We start from the raw sequence: 26,763 nt of genomic DNA, 5'->3' as shown, positions 1-26,763 counted from the left end.
AATCCGGATTCATCATCGCTCCGCTAAATGAAGTATGAGATGCGGGCAGAGGAACCATCACAAAATGGTACATATTTTACAGATAATGCGTCTTAAAAAAATGTAATCAATGAAAGTGCCCCTGTTTTGAAGACTAATTGTATATACTGTGCATTATATTAAGAAAGTTTACAATCATTTTAAGGTGTAATTATGGCCCTAATTGTTCACAAACTGACCCCAACCGTACCTTTTTTCTGACATTTCTCACAGTACAGGACAATTGGGCAAAATAAATAATGAAGGTACGTTACAAAGTTTATGTTTTACTAGGCATAATTACATATTTTAGGAGTTATTATTATTATTATTATTAGTATTATTATTACTACTACTACTAATATTTGCCTAATGTCCCTCTAATCTAACTGAACAAATATTTAAAATATCATGTTATGTTATATACTCATGATGATATTTTCATGCCTCCGATGAATGATTGAAAGTTTTCATTTCATGATTACTAACAAGCATTAGCAGAAGATAAGTTCCAAAAAGATAGCTTGGTCTCTAGAAAGACTGCCAGTTCTGAAGGTACAAAATTCTACTGACTACTGATGCTAAACAATGAGAGGAACGCAGAGCTCCCTGATGTTGTTGGCAGTATATTGTTTCTCTCTAGAGAAATGAGGCTCTGTAAATATCTGTCGTTAGCACTTTTGCTGAGAATTAATGTTTGTTTGAGCCCTTTCTCAAAGTAAGCTAATCTTCCTAACCCTCTAACACAGTACTCAATAGCAGAGCATATTTTGTTACTGATTAATAATTTATATGCAAGATGCAATCCAGCTATGAAACTTTTAGCCTTTGCAGGGAGTAATTTAGGGAAATATTTTTACTTGTTTTATCTATTGTTGCCGGTGGAAAAGGGCCAACATTTCACAGTGAACAATTCTGGCTTTTGTTTTTAGCTTTGTGTTCACATTTTTATCTCACGTCTACCATTTTCAAGTGACTTGTTTATTTGGAAAATGTAGCAGATTTGTTGTGGCTTCAGTTATATTATTTATGTGTGTGAAATAATATTGTAGTTATTCAGAAGCGTCAGGGCTACAAGCAATTATGGCAATCTACTGATATTTAAGAATATTTTATTTCCAGAGGCCCCAAGCGCTTCTATTAACATACACGTTTTACTTGCAGGCTTTTGCAGACATTTATGTGTGAAAATAGTGATTTATTTCAAGGGTAATAGGAGCTTGGGACAAAGCACAATTTTTGCACAAAAGCATCAGGTGTTTGGTATCGCTTTATTTAAATTCTCTACAAATATTCCATAGTGGCAGTATCTGCAAATGAGCTGAGGCTCACTGGATATTTATAGATCAGTGGTTCTCAGATACATTACTCACAACGTTTCAATTCCAAAGGGGGATATGTGATAGGAATCTGTACAAGAATAAGAACCTTTTACCTTTATATGTAAGGAACTTAAAAGAAATGTGATTTTTTTTATCTGAACAATTCCACCCTTCTATCATCACTATTAGCTCGCAGAATGCCTAATTTCATTAATGAATGTGTATGAACAGTCACAATCATAAACATATATTTTGTAGTACACATTAACCTCTTCCTGCCTGTAGAACGGCATGGAACATCATAACGGCGGGAAGGGGTTAAAATTCATTGCAAATTGCAGCTGAACATCTCCTTTGTGCACACATATAAACACAAAGGGTCAGATAACGAGTGGCTTGTTAACAGTTACGCGCAAGCAAAAAGGGCTTTATCGCGGGTGTTTGCGCGAGTCAGGTTTACCACTGGTATTACAAGTTGAAAGTAATCGCGATTTACACTAGAATGATTACTGCGTCCTCAGAGCTGTGGTTACCTGTTTTGCGAAACACAAAAGTGTCATAAAACACATCAAAAATACATAGCAAAGTACAGTTGCACTCATAATAACACCATCTAATAAATATTATTAAAAAAATATTGCACAAAAAAAGTTATAAGGGCTCAAAGATATGAGATCTCAGGTGTTAGAAAAAAATGGCTTTAACATAGACAGACATACATACATATGCATGTCTAATATATATATATATGTGTGTGTGTGTATGTACTGTATGTGTGTATGTGTATATATATATAATGTGTGTGTGTGTGTGTGTGTATATATATAATGTGTGTGTGTGTGTATATATATAATGTGTGTGTGTGTATATATATAATGTGTGTGTGTGTGTGTATATATATATATATAATGTGTGTGTGTGTGTATATATATAATGTGTGTGTGTATATATATAATGTGTGTGTGTGTGTGTATATATATAATGTGTGTGTGTGTGTGTGTGTGTGTATATATATATATATATATATATATATATATATATATATATATATATATATATCTCAAAGTTGGCACTGTTTACTTGCAGAATGTACATTACTGTTGCAACACTGACAAAAACACATTTTGTGCTGTGAGCTAAAACTATTATCTCACGGGATATTATATATTGATGAAAATGCAAGGATATGTTATTCCTCTAGGGCTGTAGGGAACCCATTAGTGCTTAGACTGTTGCTCCCGAGAGGGTAAACGGGGCAGAGAGAGAGAGAGAATGGAGAGGAAAAGTGAAAGTGGAGAAGAAGAGTTAAAGGGATCAAAAACTCAATTTTTTTCTTTCATGATTCATGTAATTTTAAGCACCTTTCTCATTTACTCTTACTATCAATTTTTCTTCATTCTCTTGGTACCTTTATTTAAAAAGCAGGAATTTAAACTTAGGAGCTGGAGTGTAAAGAAAGATATGGCCCGAGAGAGAAGGGAGAGGGTTAAAAGAGATTGAAGAGAGGAGGGAGTCGAGAAAGAAAGTTTAAAGGGACATGAAACCCAAAAATTTTCTTTTGTGATTCAGATAGAGAAAACAATTTTAAACTACTTTCTAATTTACTTCTATTATCTAATTTGTTTCATTCTCTTGGTATGCTTTGTTGGAGGAGCAGCAATGCACTATTGGTTTCTAACTGAACACGTGGTGAGCCAATGACAATCAGTATATATACTGAGCCACCAGTCAGCAGCTAGATCCTAGGTTCTCTGCTGCTCCTGATCTTGCCTAGATAAACCTTTCTGCAGAGGATAACAAGAGAAAGAAGCAAATTAAATAAAAGAAGTAAATTGGAAAGTTGTTTAAAATTGTATTCTCTATCTAAATCATGAAAGAAGTTTTTTGGGTTTCATGTCCCTTTAAGAGCGAAAAGGGAGAGATAAGTAATAAAAATAAATAAAAAGATCTCTAGGTCTGCTATAACCTTCCATGACTGTCAGTACTCTCTGCACTCTCTGTGTTCAACAACCTTCTATTTCTTTTCAGCCGTTGTCTTCCCCAGAACCTCTAGTTGATGGTTTCTTGCTGCTATGAACTTATTTTTGTTAATGTATTACTGTATGTAGCATTATTTAATTTATTATGGTATAAACATTAAGGCAATATTACACAATGTTTCAGAATGTCTAAACATATGCAAAGAGGGGGTGAAGTATTGTGTGTGTGGTGTGGGTGGGATCAGAAGTGGTGAGTAACATTTTGTCCTGGCTAATAACTTAGGACTTGAAATGTTGAACCCTGTGTATGTATATATATTTATATATTATTATTATTATTTTATTATTTATATATATATATATATATATATATTTTTTTACTGGCTAATGAAATAAAAACTAATGTGTTCAAAATGATATATTAAATAATATATTATCACTCATTAACTACATTAATAAAACCGTTTTAAGCATTTTTTATAAATAAATACATGCACCTTTTGGTGTAGAGATGTTAACCTGCATCTCATTTGTTAATTATGATTTAAATTAAAACATTGGAATTATGTAAGAAACTTTCTTACAGAGGATTTTTTGTTTTATAAAGAAGAAAGAAGACTTTTCAAACTAAGACTCTACCTGTAAAAGTTTAGCTGAGCTGAGCATGATTAAAGGGACACTGAACCCAAATTTTTTCTTTCATAATTCAGCTAGAGCATGCAATTTTAAGAAACTTTCTAATTTACTTCTATTATCAAGTTTTCTTCGTTCTGTTGCTATCTTTATTTGAAACAGAAGGCATCTAAGCTAAGGAGCCAGCACATTTTTGGTTCAGACCATGGACAGCACTTGTTTATTGGTGCTGTCCAATCAGCAAGAACAACCCAGGTTCTTCACTAAAAATGGGCCAGCATCTAAACTCACATTCTTGCTTTTCAAATAAACATACAAAGAGAATGAAGAAAATTTGATAATAGGAGTTAATCAGAAAGTTGCTTAAAATTGCATGCTCTATCTGAATCACGAAAAAAAAATTGGGTTCAGTGTCCCTTTAATGGAGAGGCACTAAAACCCTAAGGCCTCAAAAAAAAGGTCAAAGGAGGAGATAAAGGAAACAGGAAAAGCGGTGACAATTATAGGTTTTATCATGGTGACAACAGAGGGGAGGAAGCAATCATAGCAGGATCAGTGTCACCTCATATATTCCAGGCAGTGTCAGTTCACAATACCTGTTACCTTCAGAATGCAACTCCGGATAGGTCACTCACGCAGGGGAGGAGCTGCAAAGCAGGACAAGCTCCTATCAGAACGGATACTTCATCCACACAGAGGAAGGGCACAACATACTTACACACAATCTGCTACATATCTAAAATGTCTCTCCAACATCTTCATCAGCTAGTATGGTTGTCTCTGCAGCTGCTTCACAATACAGCAAACAAATGAGTGAGGTTTAGTGCATTTACTTAATAGTATAGCAAATAATCTGATGAATCCAGAGATGCTAGTGAAGCTACAGTTACGTCAGTACATTTTATCCCATTAGTTATGCATACACTACAAACATAGGGTGCACATTTCAAGAGCCTGTCAAATATTAACATGAGTAGCAAGAGATGGTATTCAAGCGTGCCAAACTGGCTCTTTTTATATTAAGTACTTTTAGTATGTGAGCTCTGGTCTTCCCCTCCCTGCCCCTTTAAGGTCTCCTGCTAACGGAAAGCTGCACCCATGTTGAGCCCTGTAACTCCTGCCAGTTACCCAGAGCATCTTATACACCCAGCACCACAGCCTTGTTTTTTAATAGCTGGGCTACATGCTGGAACCTATAGTTCGGTGTGTGTTGCGTGGGCAATAGGTGGGCAGGGCTACTGCAACCAGCCCACCAGGCATTTGCACAATATTTGGCTTCTTCAGGCAAAAGTCAGCATTTAATATGCTCTACCATGGCACTAAGCACATCTTGATCTCTTTTGAAGAGACTGTCCTGAAGTAATCTTCTGCATAAGAAATACAGCACCCAAGAGCACAAGAAGAAACACCTATGCTTGGGCACAGGTTATAGAGACTGAGGCCTTTACATAGGGAAGACAGGGTGGGCTGTGATGATGTCATCACCGTGCTGCAGTTACACTGCCGTATCCCTAGCATCAGAAGGAGTGCCTGTGTCCGTGGCAATGGCCACAGCAGAGCAGGGAGCAGTGTGACAGTAGAAGGGTCAACTTGGCATCTTGATCAAGCTGCCAGATGCTGAGCCAGGTCCTTGCCGGACTTCTTCTGGTCTCTCAAAGAAGAAACTCTGAGAAACTTCTCATTAGATTTTGAAAATGTTCTTGGCCTTCCAGTCCTTTTTTTGTCCTTCACCTCTCCTGATTCTTCAAATTTCATTATAACAGCTTGAATACCACATCTTGAGTATCCAAATTGTTTGCTGATTTCTCTTTTGAGTGGCCTTGCTGATGCAAAAGTATGATTGTATGCCTGTCATTCTGTGATCTTTGGCATTTTGAATGGAATGATGTGATTGAATGTTGGTCTTATTAGCAAGCTTATAATGAATATTACTCATACCACATGTGTATGTAATACTTAAGCATGTCTTGCACAAAGCTGATGTAATAGACCTTTTTCACTGCAGTCATTTTAACATGAAATAGTAAGACAAGTTGCTTTTTCAGATTCCCCCTCCCCCTGTTTTTTAATACTGCATACACATATGCATATGTATTTTCTGGTTGCATTCTAATAAAGAGACTAAAACATAATTATATATGGTCATTATACCATTGCTAAAACAACACATCTAATGGTAGCCTAAGCCTTTTGCACATTACTGTATATATGTATATATGTGTGTGTGTGTGTATGTGTGTGTGTATGTATTTATATATATATATATATATATATATATATATATATATATATATACATACATACATTTAATATTAGGGGTAGGTAAAAGGTGAGTTTAAAATCCTCCACTACACACAAAATATAGAGAAAGGCTTGTTTTTCCCACGTGTCCTGGGATGGTTATGAATCACTGCATTAACCCTAGCTAAGCTTATAAGCTGTGTGAACAGCAATGCTTTGGTGTAAAGGGAATCTGCTGAAAAGCAGACTTGAAGTAAAAAGGTGTGTCGTGAACCTAATTTGTATATCTTACCCATAATCCTTTGCTGCATTGGAAACACTGTAATTCAGATGTTTTCTGTGGGAAAAACAAGCCTTCTGGCCTGTCTAGATTTGTTAATGAGCTACATTTAATATTAGGGGTAGGTAAAAGGTGAGTTTAAAATCCTCCACTACGCACAAAATATAGAGAAAATAACTCATTGTGTAGTTCATTTCTCCAACATAGGTGTGTCCGGTCCACGGCGTCATCCTTACTTGTGGGATATTCTCTTCCCCAACAGGAAATGGCAAAGAGCCCAGCAAAGCTGGTCACATGATCCCTCCTAGGCTCCGCCTACCCCAGTCATTCTCTTTGCCGTTGTACAGGCAACATCTCCACGGAGATGGCTTAGAGTTTTTTAGTGTTTAACTGTAGTTTTTATTATTCAATCAAGAGTTTGTTATTTTGAAATAGTGCTGGTATGTACTATTTACTCAGAAACAGAAAAGAGATGAAGATTTCTGTTTGTATGAGGAAAATGATTTTAGCAACCGTAACTAAAATCCATGGCTGTTCCACACAGGACTGTTGAGAGCAATTAACTTCAGTTGGGGGAACAGTGTGCAGTCTCTTGCTGCTTGAGGTATGACACATTCTAACAAGACGATGTAATGCTGGAAGCTGTCATTTTCCCTATGGGATCCGGTAAGCCATGTTTATTACGATCGTAAATAAGGGCTTCACAAGGGCTTATTAAGACTGTAGACTTTTTCTGGGCTAAATCGATTCATTATTAACACATATTTAGCCTTGAGGAATCATTTTATCTGGGTATTTTGATATAATAATATCGGCAGGCACTGTATTAGACACCTTATTCCTTAGGGGCTTTCCCAAAGCATAAGCAGAGCCTCATTTTCGCGCCGGTGTGGCGCACTTGTTTTTTAGAGGCATGGCATGCAGTCGCATGTGAGAGGAGCTCTGATACTTAGAAAAGACTTTCTGAAGGCGTCATTTGGTATCGTATTCCCCTTTGGGCTTGGTTGGGTCTCAGCAAAGCAGATACCAGGGACTGTAAAGGGGTTAAAGTTTAAAACGGCTCCGGTTCCGTTATTTTAAGGGTTAAAGCTTCCAAATTTGGTGTGCAATACTTTTAAGGCTTTAAGACACTGTGGTGAAAATTTGATAAATTTTGAACAATTCCTTCATGGTTTTTCGCAATTGCAGTAATAAAGTGTGTTCAGTTTAAAATTTAAAGTGACAGTAACGGTTTTATTTTAAAACGTTTTTGTACTTTGTTATCAAGTTTATGCCTGTTTAACATGTCTGAACTACCAGATAGACTGTGTTCTGAATGTGGGGAAGCCAGAATTCCTATTCATTTAAATAAATGTGATTTATGTGATAATGACAATGATGCCCAAGATGATTCCTCAAGTGAGGGGAGTAAGCATGGTACTGCATCATTCCCTCCTTCGTCTACACGAGTCTTGCCCACTCAGGAGGCCCCTAGTACATCTAGCGCGCCAATACTCCTTACTATGCAACAATTAACGGCTGTAATGGATAATTCTGTCAAAAACATTTTAGCCAAAATAAACACTTGTCAGCGTAAGCGCGGCTGCTCTGTTTTAGATACTGAAGAGCATGACGACGCTGATATTAATATCTCTGAAGGGCCCCTAACCCAGTCTGATGGGGCCAGGGAGGTTTTGTCTGAGGGAGAAATTACTGATTCAGGGAACATTTCTCAACAGGCTGAACCTGATGTGATTGCATTTAAATTTAAGTTGGAACATCTCCGCATTCTGCTTAAGGAGGTATTATCCACTCTGGATGATTGTGACAAGTTGGTCATCCCAGAGAAACTATGTAAAATGGACAAGTTCCTAGAGGTGCCGGGGCTCCCAGAAGCTTTTCCTATACCCAAGCGGGTGGCGGACATTGTTAATAAAGAATGGGAGAGGCCAGGTATTCCTTTCGTCCCTCCCCCCATATTTAAAAAATTGTTTCCTATGGTCGACCCCAGAAAGGACTTATGGCAGACAGTCCCCAAGGTCGAGGGAGCGGTTTCCACTTTAAACAAACGCACCACTATACCCATAGAGGATAGTTGTGCTTTCAAAGATCCTATGGATAAAAAATTAGAAGGTTTGCTTAAAAAGATGTTTGTGCAGCAGGGTTACCTTCTACAACCAATTTCATGCATTGTCCCTGTCGCTACAGCCGCATGTTTCTGGTTCGATGAGCTGATAAAGGCGGTCGATAGTGATTCTCCTCCTTATGAGGAGATTATGGACAGAATCAATGCTCTCAAATTGGCTAATTCTTTCACCCTCGACGCCACTTTGCAATTGGCTAGGTTAGCGGCTAAGAATTCTGGGTTTGCTATTGTGGCGCGCAGAGCGCTTTGGTTGAAATCTTGGTCGGCTGATGCGTCTTCCAAGAACAAGCTACTTAACATTCCTTTCAAGGGGAAAACGCTGTTTGGCCCTGACTTGAAAGAGATTATCTCTGATATCACTGGGGGTAAGGGCCACGCCCTTCCTCAGGATCGGCCTTTCAAGGCAAAAAATAAACCTAATTTTCGTCCCTTTCGTAGAAACGGACCAGCCCAAGGTGCTACGTCCTCTAAGCAAGAGGGTAATACTTCTCAAGCCAAGCCAGCTTGGAGACCAATGCAAGGCTGGAACAAAGGAAAGCAGGCCAAGAAACCTGCCACTGCTACCAAGACTGCATGAAATGTTGGCCCCCGATCCGGGACCGGATCTGGTGGGGGGCAGACTCTCTCTCTTCGCTCAGGCTTGGGCAAGAGATGTTCTGGATCCTTGGGCGCTAGAAATAGTCTCCCAAGGTTATCTTCTGGAATTCAAGGGACTTCCCCCAAGGGGGAGGTTCCACAGGTCTCAGTTGTCTTCAGACCACATAAAAAGACAGGCATTCTTACATTGTGTAGAAGACCTGTTAAATATGGGAGTGATTCATCCTGTTCCATTAAGAGAACAAGGGATGGGGTTCTACTCCAATCTGTTCATAGTTCCCAAAAAAGAGGGAACGTTCAGACCAATCTTAGATCTCAAGATCTTAAACAAGTTTCTCAAGGTTCCATCGTTCAAGATGGAAACCATTCGAACTATTCTTCCTTCCATCCAGGAAGGTCAATTCATGACCACGGTGGATTTAAAGGATGCGTATCTACATATTCCTATCCACAAGGAACATCATCGGTTCCTAAGGTTCGCATTCCTGGACAAACATTACCAGTTCGTGGCGCTTCCTTTCGGATTAGCCACTGCTCCAAGGATTTTCACAAAGGTACTAGGGTCCCTTCTAGCTGTGCTAAGACCAAGGGGCATTGCTGTAGTACCTTACTTGGACGACATTCTGATTCAGGCGTCGTCCCTTCCTCAAGCAAAGGCTCACACGGACATCGTCCTGGCCTTTCTCAGATCTCACGGATGGAAAGTGAACGGGGAAAAGAGTTCTCTATCCCCGTCAACAAGGGTTCCCTTCTTGGGAACAATTATAGACTCCTCAGAAATGAGGATTTTTCTAACAGAGGCCAGAAAAACAAAACTTCTAGACTCTTGTCGGATACTTCATTCCGTTCCTCTTCCTTCCATAGCTCAGTGCATGGAAGTGATCGGGTTGATGGTAGCAGCAATGGACATAGTTCCTTTTGCGCGCATTCATCTAAGACCATTACAACTGTGCATGCTCAGTCAGTGGAATGGGGACTATACAGACTTGTCTCCGAAGATACAAGTAAATCAGAGGACCAGAGACTCACTCCGTTGGTGGCTGTCCCTGGACAACCTGTCACAAGGGATGACATTCCGCAGACCAGAGTGGGTCATTGTCACGACCGACGCCAGTCTGATGGGCTGGGGCGCGGTCTGGGGATCCCTGAAAGCTCAGGGTCTTTGGTCTCGGGAAGAATCTCTTCTACCGATAAATATTCTGGAACTGAGAGCGATATTCAATGCTCTCAAGGCTTGGCCTCAGCTAGCGAGGGCCAAGTTCATACGGTTTCAATCAGACAACATGACAACTGTTGCGTACATCAACCATCAGGGGGGAACAAGGAGTTCCCTAGCGATGGAAGAAGTGACCAAAATCATTCTATGGGCGGAGTCTCACTCCTGCCACCTGTCTGCTATCCACATCCCAGGAGTGGAAAATTGGGAAGCGGATTTTCTGAGTCGTCAGACATTGCATCCGGGGGAGTGGGAACTCCATCCGGAAATCTTTGCCCAAGTCACTCAGCTGTGGGGCATTCCAGACATGGATCTGATGGCCTCTCGTCAGAACTTCAAAGTTCCTTGCTACGGGTCCAGATCCAGGGATCCCAAGGCGGCTCTAGTGGATGCACTAGTAGCACCTTGGACCTTCAAACTAGCTTATGTGTTCCCGCCCTTTCCTCTCATCCCCAGGCTGGTAGCCAGGATCAATCAGGAGAGGGCGTCGGTGATCTTGATAGCTCCTGCGTGGCCACGCAGGACTTGGTATGCAGATCTGGTAAATATATCATCGGCTCCACCTTGGAAGCTACCTTTGAGACGAGACCTTCTTGTTCAGGGTCCGTTCGAACATCCGAATCTGGTTTCACTCCAGCTGACTGCTTGGAGATTGAACGCTTGATTTTATCGAAGCGAGGGTTCTCAGATTCTGTTATCGATACTCTTATTCAGGCCAGAAAGCCTGTAACTAGAAAGATTTACCACAAAATTTGGAAAAAATATATCTGTTGGTGTGAATCTAAAGGATTCCCTTGGGACAAGGTTAAGATTCCTAGGATCCTATCCTTCCTTCAAGAAGGATTGGAAAAAGGATTATCTGCAAGTTCCCTGAAGGGACAGATTTCTGCCTTGTCGGTGTTACTTCACAAAAAACTGGCTGCTGTGCCAGATGTTCAAGCTTTTGTTCAGGCTCTGGTTAGAATTAAGCCTGTTTACAAACCTTTGACTCCTCCTTGGAGTCTCAATTTAGTTCTTTCAGTTCTTCAGGGGGTTCCGTTTGAACCCTTGCATTCCGTTGATATTAAATTATTATCTTGGAAAGTTTTGTTTTTAGTTGCAATTTCTTCTGCCAGAAGAGTTTCAGAATTATCTGCTCTGCAGTGTTCTCCTCCTTATCTGGTGTTCCATGCAGATAAGGTGGTTTTACGTACCAAACCTGGTTTTCTTCCAAAAGTTGTTTCTAACAAAAACATTAACCAGGAGATTATCGTACCTTCTCTGTGTCCGAAACCAGTTTCAAAGAAGGAACGTTTGTTGCACAATTTGGATGTTGTTCGCGCTCTAAAATTCTATTTAGATGCTACAAAGGATTTTAGACAAACATCTTCCTTGTTTGTTGTTTATTCCGGTAAAAGGAGAGGTCAAAAAGCAACTTCTACCTCTCTCTCTTTTTGGATTAAAAGCATCATCAGATTGGCTTACGAGACTGCCGGACGGCAGCCTCCCGAAAGAATCACAGCTCATTCCACTAGGGCTGTGGCTTCCACATGGGCCTTCAAGAACGAGGCTTCTGTTGATCAGATATGTAGGGCAGCGACTTGGTCTTCACTGCACACTTTTACCAAATTTTACAAGTTTGATACTTTTGCTTCTTCTGAGGCTATTTTTGGGAGAAAGGTTTTGCAAGCCGTGGTGCCTTCCATTTAGGTGACCTGATTTGCTCCCTCCCTTCATCCGTGTCCTAAAGCTTTGGTATTGGTTCCCACAAGTAAGGATGACGCCGTGGACCGGACACACCTATGTTGGAGAAAACAGAATTTATGTTTACCTGATAAATTACTTTCTCCAACGGTGTGTCCGGTCCACGGCCCGCCCTGGTTTTTTAATCAGGTCTGATAATTTATTTTCTTTAACTACAGTCACCACGGTACCATATGGTTTCTCCTATGCAAATATTCCTCCTTAACGTCGGTCGAATGACTGGGGTAGGCGGAGCCTAGGAGGGATCATGTGACCAGCTTTGCTGGGCTCTTTGCCATTTCCTGTTGGGGAAGAGAATATCCCACAAGTAAGGATGACGCCGTGGACCGGACACACCGTTGGAGAAAGTAATTTATCAGGTAAACATAAATTCTGTTTTTCAAATCTATACAGCCCAGAAGGCTTGTTTTTCCCACGTGTCCTGGGATGGTTATGAATCACTGCATTAACCCTAGCTTAGCTTATAAGCTGTGTGAACAGCAATGCTTTGGTGTAAAGGGAATCTGCTGAAAAGCAGACTTGAAGTAAAAAGGTGTGTCGTTTACCTAATTTGTATATATTACCCATAATCCTTTGCTGCATTGTAAACACTGTAATTCAGATGTTTTCTGTGGGAAAAACAAGCCTTCTGGCCTGTCTAGATTTGTTAATGAGCTACACAATGAGTTATTTCCTCTATATTTTCTGCGTAATGGAGGATTTTAAACTCACCTTTTACCTCCCCGTAATTTTAAATGTTGTTGTATTTTGCCCCGAAATCAACTTCACCAAGCAGTGATTCAAACCTTTTCCCAGCTGATGAGTAGCAAAAACTACGAAACAGTCTGTCCTGGGATGGTTATGAATCACTGCATTAACCCTAGCTAAGCTTATAAGCTGTCTGAACAGCGATGCTTTGGTGTAAAGGGAATCTGCTGAAAAGCAGACTTGAAGTAAAAAGGTGTGTCATTGTGAACCTAATTTGCATATCTTACCCAGAATCCTTTTGCTGCATTGTAAACACTGTAATTCAGAGGTTTTCTGTTGGAAAAACAAGCCTTCTGGCCTGTCTCGATTTGTTAATGAACTACACAATGAGTTATTCTCTCTCTTTCTCTCTCTCTCTCTCTCTCTCTCTCTCTCTCTCTCTCTCTCTCCTCTCTCCTCTCTCCTCTCTCCTCTCTCCTCTCTCCTCTCTCCTCTCTCCTTACTCTTTCTTACTCTTTCTTACTCTTTCTTACTCTTTCTTACTCTTTCTCCTCTTTTTCTTTCTCTTTCTCCTCTTTTTATTTCTCTTTCTCCTCTTTTTCTTTCTCTTTCTCCTCTTTTTCTTTCTCTTTCTCCTCTTTTTCTTTCTCTTTCTCCTCTTTTTCTTTCTCCTCTTTTTCTTTCTCTTTCTCCTCTTTTTCTTTCTCTTTCTCCTCTTTTTCTTTCTCTTTCTCCTCTTTTTCTTTCTCTTTCTCCTCTTTTTCTTTCTCTTTCTCCTCTTTTTCTTTCTCTTTCTCCTCTTTTTCTTTCTCTTTCTCCTCTTTTTCTTTCTCTTTCTCCTCTTTTTCTTTCTCTTTCTCCTCTTTTTCTTTCTCTTTCTCCTCTTTTTCTTTCTCTTTCTCCTCTTTTTCTTTCTCTTTTTTTCTCTTTTTCTCTCTCGTATTATGAGCTCAAAAATAGGAGTCCTATGGATTGAGCTCAAGCGATGTTAAAACACAACAGAGCTAACATTTTTGTGCTCCATTTTTAATTTAGACCATTATATCAATATATTCTTGCTGATTTATTTAAGTTTCACAGTACTAATTAATATGTTCTGTCAAAAAACTAATTGTATTTCTTTTTCTACTCTTCAGCTGACGGAAATGCCATTATTAAACAGTTACAGCTGGTGTTTCAAGAGCAGGGAATGACAGGAACTGTGCATACGTGGGAAGATAATGGCCTCCTGGCCACATACACTGGAGAAAACGGGAGGTGAGAAATATAAAATTTAGGTAATTTAGATCTGGTGAATGTGTAATAAAAATGATTGTTTTGTGATGACTGGTGGAAAACTCAAAGATAGACAGGATCTTGAGGAAATTCCAAGGGGTCCTTCACAAAATGGCTTAAGTGTCACCAACTAAAGCACTTATTGACTACTTCATCACACAAAGATTCGTTCTCCAGACCACTAACTCCTTTGAACAAATGTGCTTACTGGACACCGCAATCCGACACACCTTATCATGGGCTAGACGCATTCTCCTAGATGCACAACACCAGACAAACCCCAGTTATGTAACACGTTGGCACACAGATCTAGGCAATGAACTTAGCAGTTCAGAATGGAATACCATCCTGAGGAATTCAAGAAAATCCTCTTTTTCAACAATTTTTTTGGAGACTAACTATAAGATTCTAACCCCAACCAGAATTAAAAACATCTTCCCAGGCTCCTCTGACCTGTGTTGGAGGGGCTGCGGAGGGAGAGGCTCAGTGATCCACATTTGGTGGAGGTGCCCCAAATCAAAACCCTTTTGGTCCCATATTGAACATTTTATTAAAACTCTATAAGGACCAGACTTCACATTTAAACTTGAATCTGAAACAGCTCTACTAAGTTTGTTACCAAGATTTCCCTGTAAACTCAGCCTCCATTTCATCAATTTGACCTTAAACTCCTTCCGAACCTTAATATCTAGTTTATGGAAAACACAAACAATCCCCACCATAACCTCCTGGGCCGACCATATGGAAAACCAATATTTTAAAACTGGTAATTTAAAGTATTATGACATCAAGTTTTGCTGGCAATCGTGCAGACAGAAACTAAATACAATATAAATGACCGCTCAAGGGACTATTTTCCTTCAGGGCTCTTGCACCACCTCTCTTCTCGTTTCTCTTCCCCTTTTTCTCCCCCTCTTTTTCCTCTATTGACACACCCTTTGGTTGACCAGCCAGTTATAAGTTATATGTTTTTAACGGAAGACAATATCATACTAGATTATAAAACATTATGTACTGAACAATGATTCTGCTCTAATGCCATAATATGTTTTGTAACATAACATAGTTGTTTTGTTTGATCTAATCTCTAAATAAAAATGCTTTTAGGAAAAAAATTGTTTTGTAGTTTTTATGTTTTACAGCATAAATTGCAAATGTATCCCCAATATTTACTGAATATTCTAAAAATATTCTAAAAATAAAGACCACAAACATAATTCAGTATTTACAGAAAGGAATCCAGAACAATATTTACCAAAAAAGAAAACCTTTTTTAAGGGACACCAAAGCCAAAGTTAAATGTTTATGGATCAGACAGAGCATACAGTTTTAAACAACTTTCCAATTTTCTTTTATTATCAAATATGCTTTGTTCTCTTGGTATCCTTTGTTAAAAAAACTAGTTAGGCTAATAGGACTTTAGGAGCGTGCATGTCTTTAGCAGTCTATGGCAACAGTGTTTGCAACTATGTACAGGTGGCCCTCGGTTTACGACGGTTCAATTTGCGCCGTTTCAGAATAACGCCCTTTTTTTTGCTATTGAAAAGCATTGACTGCTATTGAAAGCATTAGCACATGCTTGTGTTGCAGCAAACACATGCAAAGAAAAGCAAGCCAGACGTGATCAATGGATCAGCTTTCAAAGGAACAAGATCTAGAAGCCACTTCCCTTAGCTGCAGACTCAATGCAGAGAACTGTTTGCAGAATAAGGCAAGTAAAAAACCTTTTTCTTCATTAAACTTAGTTTGATGATGATACAGTCTGTTGTGTGATTAAACACAGGCAGGCTGAAATCAATGTATAACCAGACCTGAGCAATGGAGCCGTTTTTAAATCAACAAGATCTAGCAGCCACTTCCCTTAGCTGCAGAAAAATGCAAGTAAAAAAGTTTTTCTACATTAAATTTAGTTTCTCTTGTTAAGTGTATCCAGTCCACGGATCATCCATTACTTATGGGATATTCTCCTTCCCAACAGGAAGTTGCAAGAGGATCACCCACAGCAGAGCTGCTATATAGCTCCTCCCCTAACTGCCATATCCAGTCATTCTCTTGCAACCCTCAACAAAGATGGAGGTCGTAAGAGGAGAGTGTTGTTTTATACTTAGTTTATTTCTTCAATCAAAAGTTTGTTATTTTTAAATGGTACCGGAGTGTGCTGTTTATCTCAGGCAGTATTTAGAAGAAGAATCTGCCTGCATTTTCTATGATCTTAGCAGAAGTAACTAAGATCCATGGCTGTTCTCACATATTCTGAGGAGTGAGGTAACTTCAGAGAGGGAATGGCGTGCAGGTTTTCCTGCAATAAGGTATGTGCAGTTAATATTTTTCTAGGGATGGAATTTGCTAGAAAATGCTGCTTATACCGGATTAATGTAAGTAAAGCCTTAAATGCAGTGAAAGCTACTGGTATCAGGCTTATTAATAGAGATGCATACTCTTATAAAAATGTAATATAAAACGTTTGCTGGCATGTTAATCGTTTTTATATATGTTTGGTGACAAAACTTATTGGGGCCTAGTTTTTTTCCACATGGCTGGTTTGATTTCTGCCTAGAGACAGTTTCCTGAAGCTTTCCACTGTTGCAATATGAGTGGGAAGGGCCTATTTTAGTGCTTTTCTGTGCAGATAAAAATACTGACAGAGACATTCAGCTCCCCTCTGCATGATACAGGACATCTCTGAAGGGCTCAAAAGGCTTCAAAGTCGTGTTTGAGGAGGGTAACAATCACAGTAGACTGTGGCAGTTGTTGTGACTGTGTTTAAAAAACGTTTTTGTCATTTATTATTCTGTTTTTGTTATTAAGGGGTTAATCATCCATTTGCAAGTGGGTGCAATGCTCTGCTGACTTGCTACATACACTGTAAAAATGTTGTTAGTTTTTTCACTGTTATTTCAAATTTTGTCAAAATTTGTTTCTCTTAAAGGCACAGTAACGTTTTTTATATTGCTTGTTAACTTGCTTTAAAGTGTTTTCCAAGCTTGCTAGTCTCATTGCTAGTCTGTACAAACATGTCTGAAACAGAGGATACTTGTTCATTATGTTTAAAAGCCATGGTGGAGCCCCATAGGAGAATGTGTACTAAATGTATTGATTTCACCTTAAACAGTAAAGATCAGTCTTTATCTATAAAAGAATTATCACCAGAGGGGTCTGTCGAGGGGGAAGTTATGCCGACTAACTCTCCCCATGTGTCGGACCCTTCGCCTCCCGCTCAAGGGACTCACGCTAATATGGTGCCAAGTACATCAGGGACGCCCATAGCGATTACTTTGCAGGACATGGCTGCAATCATGAATAATACCCTGTCAGAGGTATTATCCAGATTGCCTGAATTGAGAGGCAAGCGCGATAGCTCTGGGGTTAGACGAGATACCGAGCGCGTAGATGCTGTAAGAGCCATGTCTGATACTGCGTCACAATATGCAGAACCTGAGGACGGAGAGCTTCAGTCTGTGGGTGACGTCTCTGATTCGGGGAGACCTGATTCAGAGATTTCTAATTTTAAATTTAAGCTTGAGAACCTCCGTGTATTGCTTGGTTAGGTATTAGCTGCTCTGAATGACTGTGACACAATTGCAGTGCCAGAGAAATTGTGTAGGCTGGATAAATACTATGCAGTGCCGGTGAGTACTGATGTTTTTCCAATACCTAAAAGGCTTACAGAAATTATTAGTAAGGAGTGGGATAGGCCCGGTGTGCCCTTTTCCCCACCTCCTATATTTAGAAAAATGTTTCCAATAGATGCCACTACACGGGACTTATGGCAGACGGTCCCTAAGGTGGAGGGAGCAGTTTCTACTTTAGCAAAGCGTACCACTATCCCGGTTGAGGACAGTTGTGCTTTTTCAGATCCAATGGATAAAAAATTGGAGGGTTACCTTAAGAAAATGTTTATTCAACAAGGTTTTATTTTACAGCCCCTTGCATGCATTGCGCCTGTCACTGCTGCGGCGGCATTCTGGTTTGAGGCCCTGGAAGAGGCCATCCATACAGCGCCATTGACTGAAATTGTTGACAAGCTTAGAACTCTTAAGCTAGCTAACTCATTTGTTTCTGATGCCATTGTTCATTTGACTAAACTAACGGCTAAGAATTCCGGATTCGCCATCCAGGCGCGTAGGGGGCTATGGCTCAAATCCTGGTCAGCTGATGTGACTTCAAAGTCTAAATTACTCAACATTCCTTTCAAGGGGCAGACCTTATTCAGCCTGGTTTGAAAGAAATTATTGCTGACATTACTGGAGGTAAGGGTCATACCCTTCCTCAGGACAGGGCCAAATCAAAGGCCAAACAGTCTAATTTTCGCGCCTTTCGAAATTCCAAGGCAGGTGCAGCATCAACTTCCTCCGCTTCAAGACAAGAGGGAACTTTTGCTCAATCTAAGCAGGCCTGGAAACCTAACCAGTCCTGGAACAAAGGCAAGCAGGCCAGAAAGCCTGCTGCTGCCTCTAAGACAGCATGAAGAAACGGCCCCCTATCCGGCGACGGATCTAGAAGGGGGGAAGACTTTTTCTCTTCGCCCAGGCGTGGGCAAGAGATGTTCAGGATCCCTGGGCGTTGGAGATCATATCTCAGGGATATCTTCTGGACTTCAAAGCTTCCCCTCCACAAGGGAGATTTCATCTTTCAAGGTTATCTGCAAATCAGATAAAGAAAGAGGCATTCCTACGCTGTGTGCAAGACCTCCTAGTAATGGGAGTGATCCATCCAGTTCCGCGGACGGAACAAGGACAGGGTTTTTATTCAAATCTGTTTGTGGTTCCCAAAAAAGAGGGAACCTTCAGACCAATTTTGGATCTAAAGATCTTAAACAAATTCCTCAGAGTTCCATCATTCAAAATGGAAACTATTCGGACCATCCTACCCATGATCCAAGAGGGTCAGTACATGACCACAGTGGACTTAAAGGATGCCTACCTTCACATACCGATTCACAAAGATCATCATCGGTTCCTAAGGTTTGCCTTTCTAGACAGGCATTACCAATTTGTAGCTCTTCCCTTCGGGTTGGCTACAGCCCTGAGAATCTTTACGAAGGTTCTGGGCTCACTTCTGGCGGTTCTAAGACCGCGAGGCATAGCGGTGGCTCCGTATCTAGACGACATCCTGATACAGGCGTCAAGCTTTCAAATTGCCAAGTCTCATACAGAGATAGTTCTGGCATTTCTGAGATCGCACGGGTGGAAAGTGAACGAGGAAAAGAGTTCTCTATCCCCACTCACAAGAGTCTCCTTCTTAGGGACTCTTATAGATTCTGTAGAGATGAAAATTTACCTGACGGAGTCCAGGTTATCAAAGCTTCTAAATGCTTGCCGTATTCTTCATTCCATTCCGCGCCCTTCGGTGGCTCAGTGTATGGAGGTGATCGGCTTAATGGTAGCGGCAATGGACATAGTGCCATTTGCGCGCCTACATCTCAGACCGCTGCGATTATGCATGCTAAGTCAGTGGAATGGGAATTACACAGATTTGTCCCCTCTGCTAAATCTGGATCAAGAGACCAGAGATTCTCTTCTATGGTGGTTGTCTCGGGTCCACCTGTCCGAGGGTATGACCTTTCGCAGGCCAGATTGGACAATTGTAACAACAGATGCCAGCCTTCTAGGTTGGGGTGCAGTCTGGAACTCCCTGAAGGCACAGGGATCGTGGACTCAGGAGGAGAAACTCCTTCCGATAAATATTCTGGAGTTAAGAGCAATATTCAATGCTCTTCTGGCTTGGCCTCAGTTAGCAAAACTGAGGTTCATCAGATTTCAGTCGGACAATATCACGACTGTGGCTTACATCAACCATCAAGGGGGAACCAGGAGTTCCCTAGCGATGTTAGAAGTCTCAAAAATAATTCGCTGGGCAGAGACTCACTCTTGCCACCTGTCAGCAATCCATATCCCAGGCGTGGAGAACTGGGAGGCGGATTTTCTAAGTCGTCAGACTTTTCACCCGGGGGAGTGGGAACTCCATTCGGAGGTGTTTGCTCAATTGATTCATCGTTGGGGCAAACCAGAGTTGGATCTCATGGCGTCTCGCCAGAACGCCAAGCTTCCTTGTTATGGATCCAGGTCCAGGGACCCAGAAGCGACGCTGATAGATGCTCTAGCAGCGCCTTGGTTCTTCAACCTGGCTTATGTTTTTCCACTGTTTCCTCTGCTCCCTCCACCATGGACTCTGCCTCTAAGACAGGACCTTCTAATACAAGGTCCTTTCAATCATCCAAATCTAATTTCTCTGAGACTGACTGCATGGAGATTGAACGCTTGATTCTATCAAAGCGTGGCTTCTCTGAGTCAGTCATTGATACCTTAATACAGGCACGAAAGCCTGTTACCAGGAAAATCTATCACAAGATATGGCGTACATATCTTTACTGGTGTGAATCCAAGAATTACTCATGGAGTAAGGTTAGGATTCCTAGGATATTGTCCTTTCTCCAAGAGGGTTTGGACAAAGGATTATCAGCTAGTTCCTTAAAGGGACAGATTTCTGCTCTCTCTATTCTTTTGCACAAGCGTCTGGCAGAAGTTCCAGACGTCCAGGCATTTTGTCAGGCTTTGGTTAGAATTAAGCCTGTGTTTAAACCTGTTGCTCCCCCATGGAGCTTAAACTTGGTTTTTAAAGTTCTTCAAGGAGTTCCGTTTGAACCCCTTCATTCCATTGATATTAAGCTTTTATCTTGGAAAGTTCTGTTTTTGATGGCTATTTCCTCAGCTCGGAGAGTCTCTTAGCTATCTGCCTTACAATGTGATTCTCCTTATCTGTTTTTTCATGCAGATAAGGTAGTTCTGCGTACCAAACCTGGGTTTTTACCTAAGGTGGTTTCTAACAAGGATATCAATCAAGAGATTGTTGTTCCATCATTGTGTCCTAATCCTTCTTCAAAGAAGGAACGTCTTTTACATTATCTGGACGTAGTCCGTGCCTTGAAGTTTTACTTACAAGCTACTAAAGATTTTCGTCAAACATCTTCCCTGTTTGTCGTTTATTCTGGACAGAGGAGAGGTTAAAAAGCTTCGGCAACCTCTCTTTCCTTTTGGCTTCGGAGTATTATACGCCTAGCCTATGAGACTGCTGGACAGCAGCCCCCTGAAAGAATTACAGCTCATTCTACTAGAGCTGTGGCTTCCACCTGGGCCTTTAAAAATGAGGCCTCTGTTGAACAGATTTGCAAGGCCGCGACTTGGTCTTTGCTTCACACTTTTTCAAAATTTTACAAATTTGATACTTTTGCTTCTTCGGAGGCTGTTTTTGGGAGAAAGGTTCTTCAGGCAGTGGTTCCTTCCGCTTAATCCCTGCCTTGTCCCTCCCATCATCCGTGTACTTTAGCTTTGGTATTGGTATCCCATAAGTAATGGATGATCCGTGGACTGGATACACTTAACAAGAGAAAACATAATTTATGCTTACCTGATAAATTTATTTCTCTTGTAGTGTATCCAGTCCACGGCCCGCCCTGTCATTTTAAGGCAGGTCTAAAATTTAATTAAAGTACAGTCACCACTGCACCCTATGGTTTCTCCTTTCTCTGTTTGTTTCAGTCGAATGACTATCTCATCTCTTCAATGTTTTAGAGATTTTTGGATTTGGATTTACATGTGGTGGCCAAAGCTTTTTGTGTAGCAAATCCAAATCTTCCTTGGAAGGTAAATTTGTAAGAAGCTTCAGGAGCCACTCAGTAATTCTTGCTAAATGTATTGCTTTATGATAACTGAGAAGATTGTATCCTGCAGTGGCATACACATTAGAAGCTAAGAGGTAAAATTACATTCTTGAAGTTGTGTGTTTTTTTTCTTAATAACTCTGATACCCAATAAAAACTTTTATAGGGTTGTCCTGATCTTCTTTGCTAATAGCTTGTTAGCTCTTTGTAGTTTATTTAATGTAGCCTGAGGCTCCTGATATAGTGTTGCTGTGATTTTATTGGTTTTTTACTTAATTAACTAAACCTCATTGTGGCAGAGATTCAAAAACGCATACAATATGCGATTGTTGTGCACATTGTCATAAAAGCAGTGCTCAATTTAGGGACGTAGGGCTTATAATGGCAAGGAGCTATGTTGTTTGTAAAAGTTTTTTTATTCAAAAATAATCAGTGTAGATGTATTTGTAATTAGACAACTTAAAGGGACAGTCTAGTATAAATTAAACTTTCATTATTCAGATAGGACTTTTAATTTTAATCAACTTTCCAATTGTTTTTTCCATTGGTATTCTTAGTTTAAACTAAACATGGGTAGGCTCATATGCTAATTTCTAAGCCTTTGAGGGCTACCTCTTATCACATGCTTTTTAAATCTCTTATTCAACACAAAGAGACAGAAAGTACACGTGGGCTATATAGATAACAGTGTTCAGGCACAGGGGGTTATTTAAGATTTAGCACAAAACAATGCTAAATTTAAGACAATAGATAATAATAAACAGTCACAGTCATGTGATCAGGGGGCTGGAAGAAGGTTCCTAGATACAAGGTAATCACAGAGGTAAAAAGTATATTAATATAACTGTGTTGGTTATGTAAAACCGGGGAATGGGTAATAAAGGGATTATCTATCTTTTAAAACAATAACAATTCTATGGTAGACTGTCCCTTTAAGCAATGATGTGATGCTGCTTCTTTCTGTCTTTTTCTTACTAATGGGAAAGAGTCCACAGCCGCCTTCATTACTTATGGGAAATAAGAACCTGGCCACCAGGAGGAGACAAAGACCCACCAGCCAAAGGCTTAAATACTCCTCCCACTTCCCCTATCCCCCAGTCATTCTTTGCCTTTCGTCCCAGGAGGTTGGCAGAGAAGTGTCAGAAGTTTGTTTTATTTTATTTGTTTCCATTTTTGTTCTACTTTTATTTAATTTTAATATGTCTCTTATGGAGGGTGCTATCCTTCGACATGGGGCAGAAGTTTTAAGTAGTCCTGTTAGCCTCTCGTGGAGGGCCTGGGCGAAAGTTAGAGTCCTGAGATGCAGTGGGAGCTTCCCCTGCGACACTACCCCGACTCGTTATAACAACTCCTTTCAGCACTTGGCGTTGTCGAACTTCGCTTTGCTACCTGCTGTCTTCTCTCGAGTCCATGACGTAGGCGCTGCCACTATTCGTCACACTTGAAGGGCCGTGTTCCTGTTCCACGGCGTATATTCCGGTAATATTGTTTCATTTTATTACATTGTCTGTAATGTGATTTATTCTGACAGTATAGTATGGGCCTCGCTGAGGCACCTTCAGTACAGATTTTGAAATCAAGGGATATTTCCTCCTTAGGGTGGTTTGGTGAACGGGGAAGGGGTCTCTTATCATGTTTCTTATGTGATTCAACCTGCATTGGGTATGTGTGTGCGGGCTCTGAGGCTGAGACAAGTAGTGTTACTCTATGCGGTGCATAGTGGCCTTTTTCTGGGCTTGTGAATGCAGGCCTAGGACTAAAAACCTTCGGGTTATGGGTTTATGCCTGTTTGTGTAGTCTTGTGTATCCTTTTATGGTAGCCTAGTTTTGCCGCACTTTTTGGATTTCGAGGGGCTTCTGCTGACCGTCCGTGATTACGCTTGGGCGGGATTCTTCCCCTTCCGCATTCCTGACCAAGTGGCGACAGAGGAAAAGAGTTTGCTTCGCTGAGGTCTCGTCATAGGAGGTGGTGAGTGCCCCAGCAATTGTGTGTCAGGTGCCAGTGATTTGTTTTTTGTTTTCCAATATTGGTGTTTATATTAGTCCTAGCCATGGAGGATTCTAATGCCGGGACTATTGTCTTATCCGATGATGAGTCGTCCTCAGACAAGGACTGTCGTTTGGCCCCGTAGTCCTTCTGGCTCGGGGGGCCTTGGATCTGCTGAGCCGTCGGCCTCCGGGGGCTCTGTTCTTCAGGAGGCGCCTTCCCAATCGCACACTCCTTTTGCTTTCGCAGGTGACCATTACTTTGATGTCTCCTCCGCCCAGGGTGGATTGTTTCCCTCAGAGATGGCGGGACATTTTCATTTTAATATTTTATTGGCGCTGATTCGTCTGCAAGATCCAGAGGTTTCTTTGCAGTTATGTGCCTGCCTGCCTATCCCGGGTATCCAGACCGTCTATTATGGTCTATTATGAGCTTTCCCAGCCTCTTTTTCTGAGGGTTCCGTTCTCTGTTTGACAGGTCCTGCGGAGACATAGTTCCTTCTGGGCGGATGCCTTCTGGTGCCCTTGTTTATTTTATCTGAGTCGAATTTATTTACTTTATATTTTTTTGCTACGGGAATTCTGGGATTGCTTGGATTTAGTTCTTCCAGGGAAGTCGTTACTGGATTCATCCAGAGTTGGTGTGTGCACTGTTAATTGTTAGTGACGCATGTTGCGCCTGGCTGGTCCGCTGGGGCCTACTGGTTCACTTCTTTTTTTGTCTGTTTTTATAAACTACACTTACATCACGACCTTTGGGTCTGGATGTCAGGAGCGCTTGGGCTGGCCGTGTCAGTCTGCTCCAGAGACATGGGCAGGTGGAGTTCCACTGCATCCCTTTGCATCCCCGGCCTGAGGGGTGATGTCTTTGCTGCTGTGTGCGGTTCTGGCCTTTTTGGGATGCCCTTGGTGGTTCTTCTAGAGACTAGGTGCCGTTGAGTGGCTAGTATAGGTTGGGTCATGCTGAGGTGGCTACTTACTCTTACCTCTGCTTCCAGGAGCTTTTGATGCTCTGATGGGATCTTGGGTTGCAGCTCACCTGGTGTTCTCCGGGATTGTTTCTGATGCCCCTTAGGGGTCGGGATCCAAAGTGAGCTAGATCCTTGGTATCCCGTGCCTCGTGACTGCTGGTCCAGGGTTTTTCGTCTTGGACTCGGGCTGCGTGTTTTATTGCAGTATATATCTTGTGTCCTTCTGTGCTTGCCGTTCAAGGTCTTCCTTTTCCTCGACGAGTTGGTCTGTCAGCTTGTTGGTCCAGTTTGGGGCGTGTGGCCTTGGGTTCTGACTAGTGGAATCTGATCCCTTCTCAGATCTCATCGTAGGTTTGGGAGGGGAGTCTAGGGTTATGTCAGTCCAAGCTCTAGCTATCTCTCCTTGTCCCTGTTATCCCCTTGGGTGTTAAGGGTTGAGTCAGGATGGGTTCCATTGTTCTCCTTGGGGAGCTTGGAATTTTTGGCAGATTGGGTACCTGTGGTGAGGTCGGGCTTCTGGGCCTTCCTTTCTTTGGGGTTAGTTGCCCTATTGTCCTCATTCAGTCTAGAATTTGACCTTTTCCTTTCTGGTCTCTGCATTTTGCGGAACTTAGCTCGGCACATGGTGGTTGCACGTTAGTTGCCTTGCTTCCGGTGTTGTGGGGGCTTGAGAGGCTGTTTCTCATAGATCTTATTCCTTTTTTGGTTGGGCTCTGGATGGTCTGTCTAACTTTTCTCCTATGGCCTGTGGCAGACTCCCCTGGAGGAAAACAGCCCCTACTGGGGCTGAGAAATGCGTTGCATTTGAATCATTGCTTGTTAAAGCTTTTAATCTTGATTATAATAAACTAACTTGTTTTATACAAGCATTGATTTATCACCTTCTTGAGCAGTTATAACCACTGCATTCACATTGAGTATGGCAGGATCCCCCTGCACTGACAAATCTACGTCTGGAGAGGGTTAGCTGCTACACCCCAAGCTACCAGCCTGCACCTACCAGTACATAAGTGTACTTGGACCAAATGTGAGTACCCATTTGGCTTTATTTTACATCTGACTGATTGACATATTGATACACACATGAGGCGCCCCTCTATTCTCCTATTTCCCCTGGAGGGGGGGTGCCTTTTGGGTTTGCCGCCTCTCTGCTCTTTGAAACGTTCAGTGCCTGTGCATTCATTGGTAGATGGTTTAGGTGTCTTGGGGACACGTCCTACAGTCTTTTCATCTGGGGGACTCTGGTTCCCCATGGAAGGAAGGGTCACGTTGGTGCTTAGTGTTTTTTCAGAGAATACCTCTTGTTCATTCGGATACTCGACTTAGATCTAGCCATTTTATTGCTCTTTCAAATTGAGGTTCGATTCCGACTGGTTTCTCTACACGTATGTTGCCTTGTGGGCTCGCCCTTTGGGATTCCGTGTTCTCCGGTTTGTGGGAATTATCCCTGGGTTCTGGTTGTTTTTTTCTCCAATGCGTGCCTGGTTGTTTTTCTCTCCCTCTCCTTGTGTGGGGGTGGGGCTTTATGTCAGCTGTAAGTGCCTGTTGGTTAGCTTCGCTACTGTCAGGGTTTTTTCCATGCTTTGTTTGCCATATGCTGCTGGCAGCCATTTTGTTCACCTCTCTTGCTGACTCTTGGGCATAGTGTGTGATGCTGCTCATTTCCTACACGCCCTTTTATGGCCAGACTGCTGTACATCATCTGTGTGAGACAGGTTGCAGTCTCAGAATTGTGATGTCATCACTTATTATTTAAAGGGCCTCTGTTCAGTATGCTTTGCCCTTGCATTGTCTCAGAGCTGTTTGTGAGTGCCTGTGTTCCAGTTCCTGTGTATTACCTGGCTGTCTGACGTCCCTCCTGGTTCCTGATCCTTGGCTTGTTCCTGACTCAGCTGTTCTCCTTGTTCCTGATTCCGGCTCATCAATTTGCATTAGCCCTGCAAACCCTGCTGACTCGCACTGCACATTTGGACCAAAGTGTCCCGAAAGTTATGGCTGCTCCTGTTTCCGCTGCTGCACCTAGTCCTACC

General features: G+C 41.4%; 1 protein-coding gene across 1 annotated transcript in view; it reads left to right on the top strand.

The window, feature by feature from the left end:
• SMS (spermine synthase) overlaps nt 1-26,763 on the top strand; it is a 417,092-nt gene that overhangs the window by 65,886 nt on the left and 324,443 nt on the right. Inside the window, exon 2 of the mRNA XM_053706374.1 lies at nt 13,978-14,098. Coding sequence (XP_053562349.1) covers nt 13,978-14,098 — 121 coding nt within the window. The remainder of the gene's footprint in view (nt 1-13,977; nt 14,099-26,763) is intronic.

This window comes from Bombina bombina, chromosome 3 (genome assembly GCF_027579735.1).
Source record: "Bombina bombina isolate aBomBom1 chromosome 3, aBomBom1.pri, whole genome shotgun sequence".
Taxonomy (NCBI): domain Eukaryota; kingdom Metazoa; phylum Chordata; class Amphibia; order Anura; family Bombinatoridae; genus Bombina; species Bombina bombina.
Note: the sequence above shows the minus strand (reverse complement) of the source record. Positions and strands in the feature narration are given on the sequence as shown.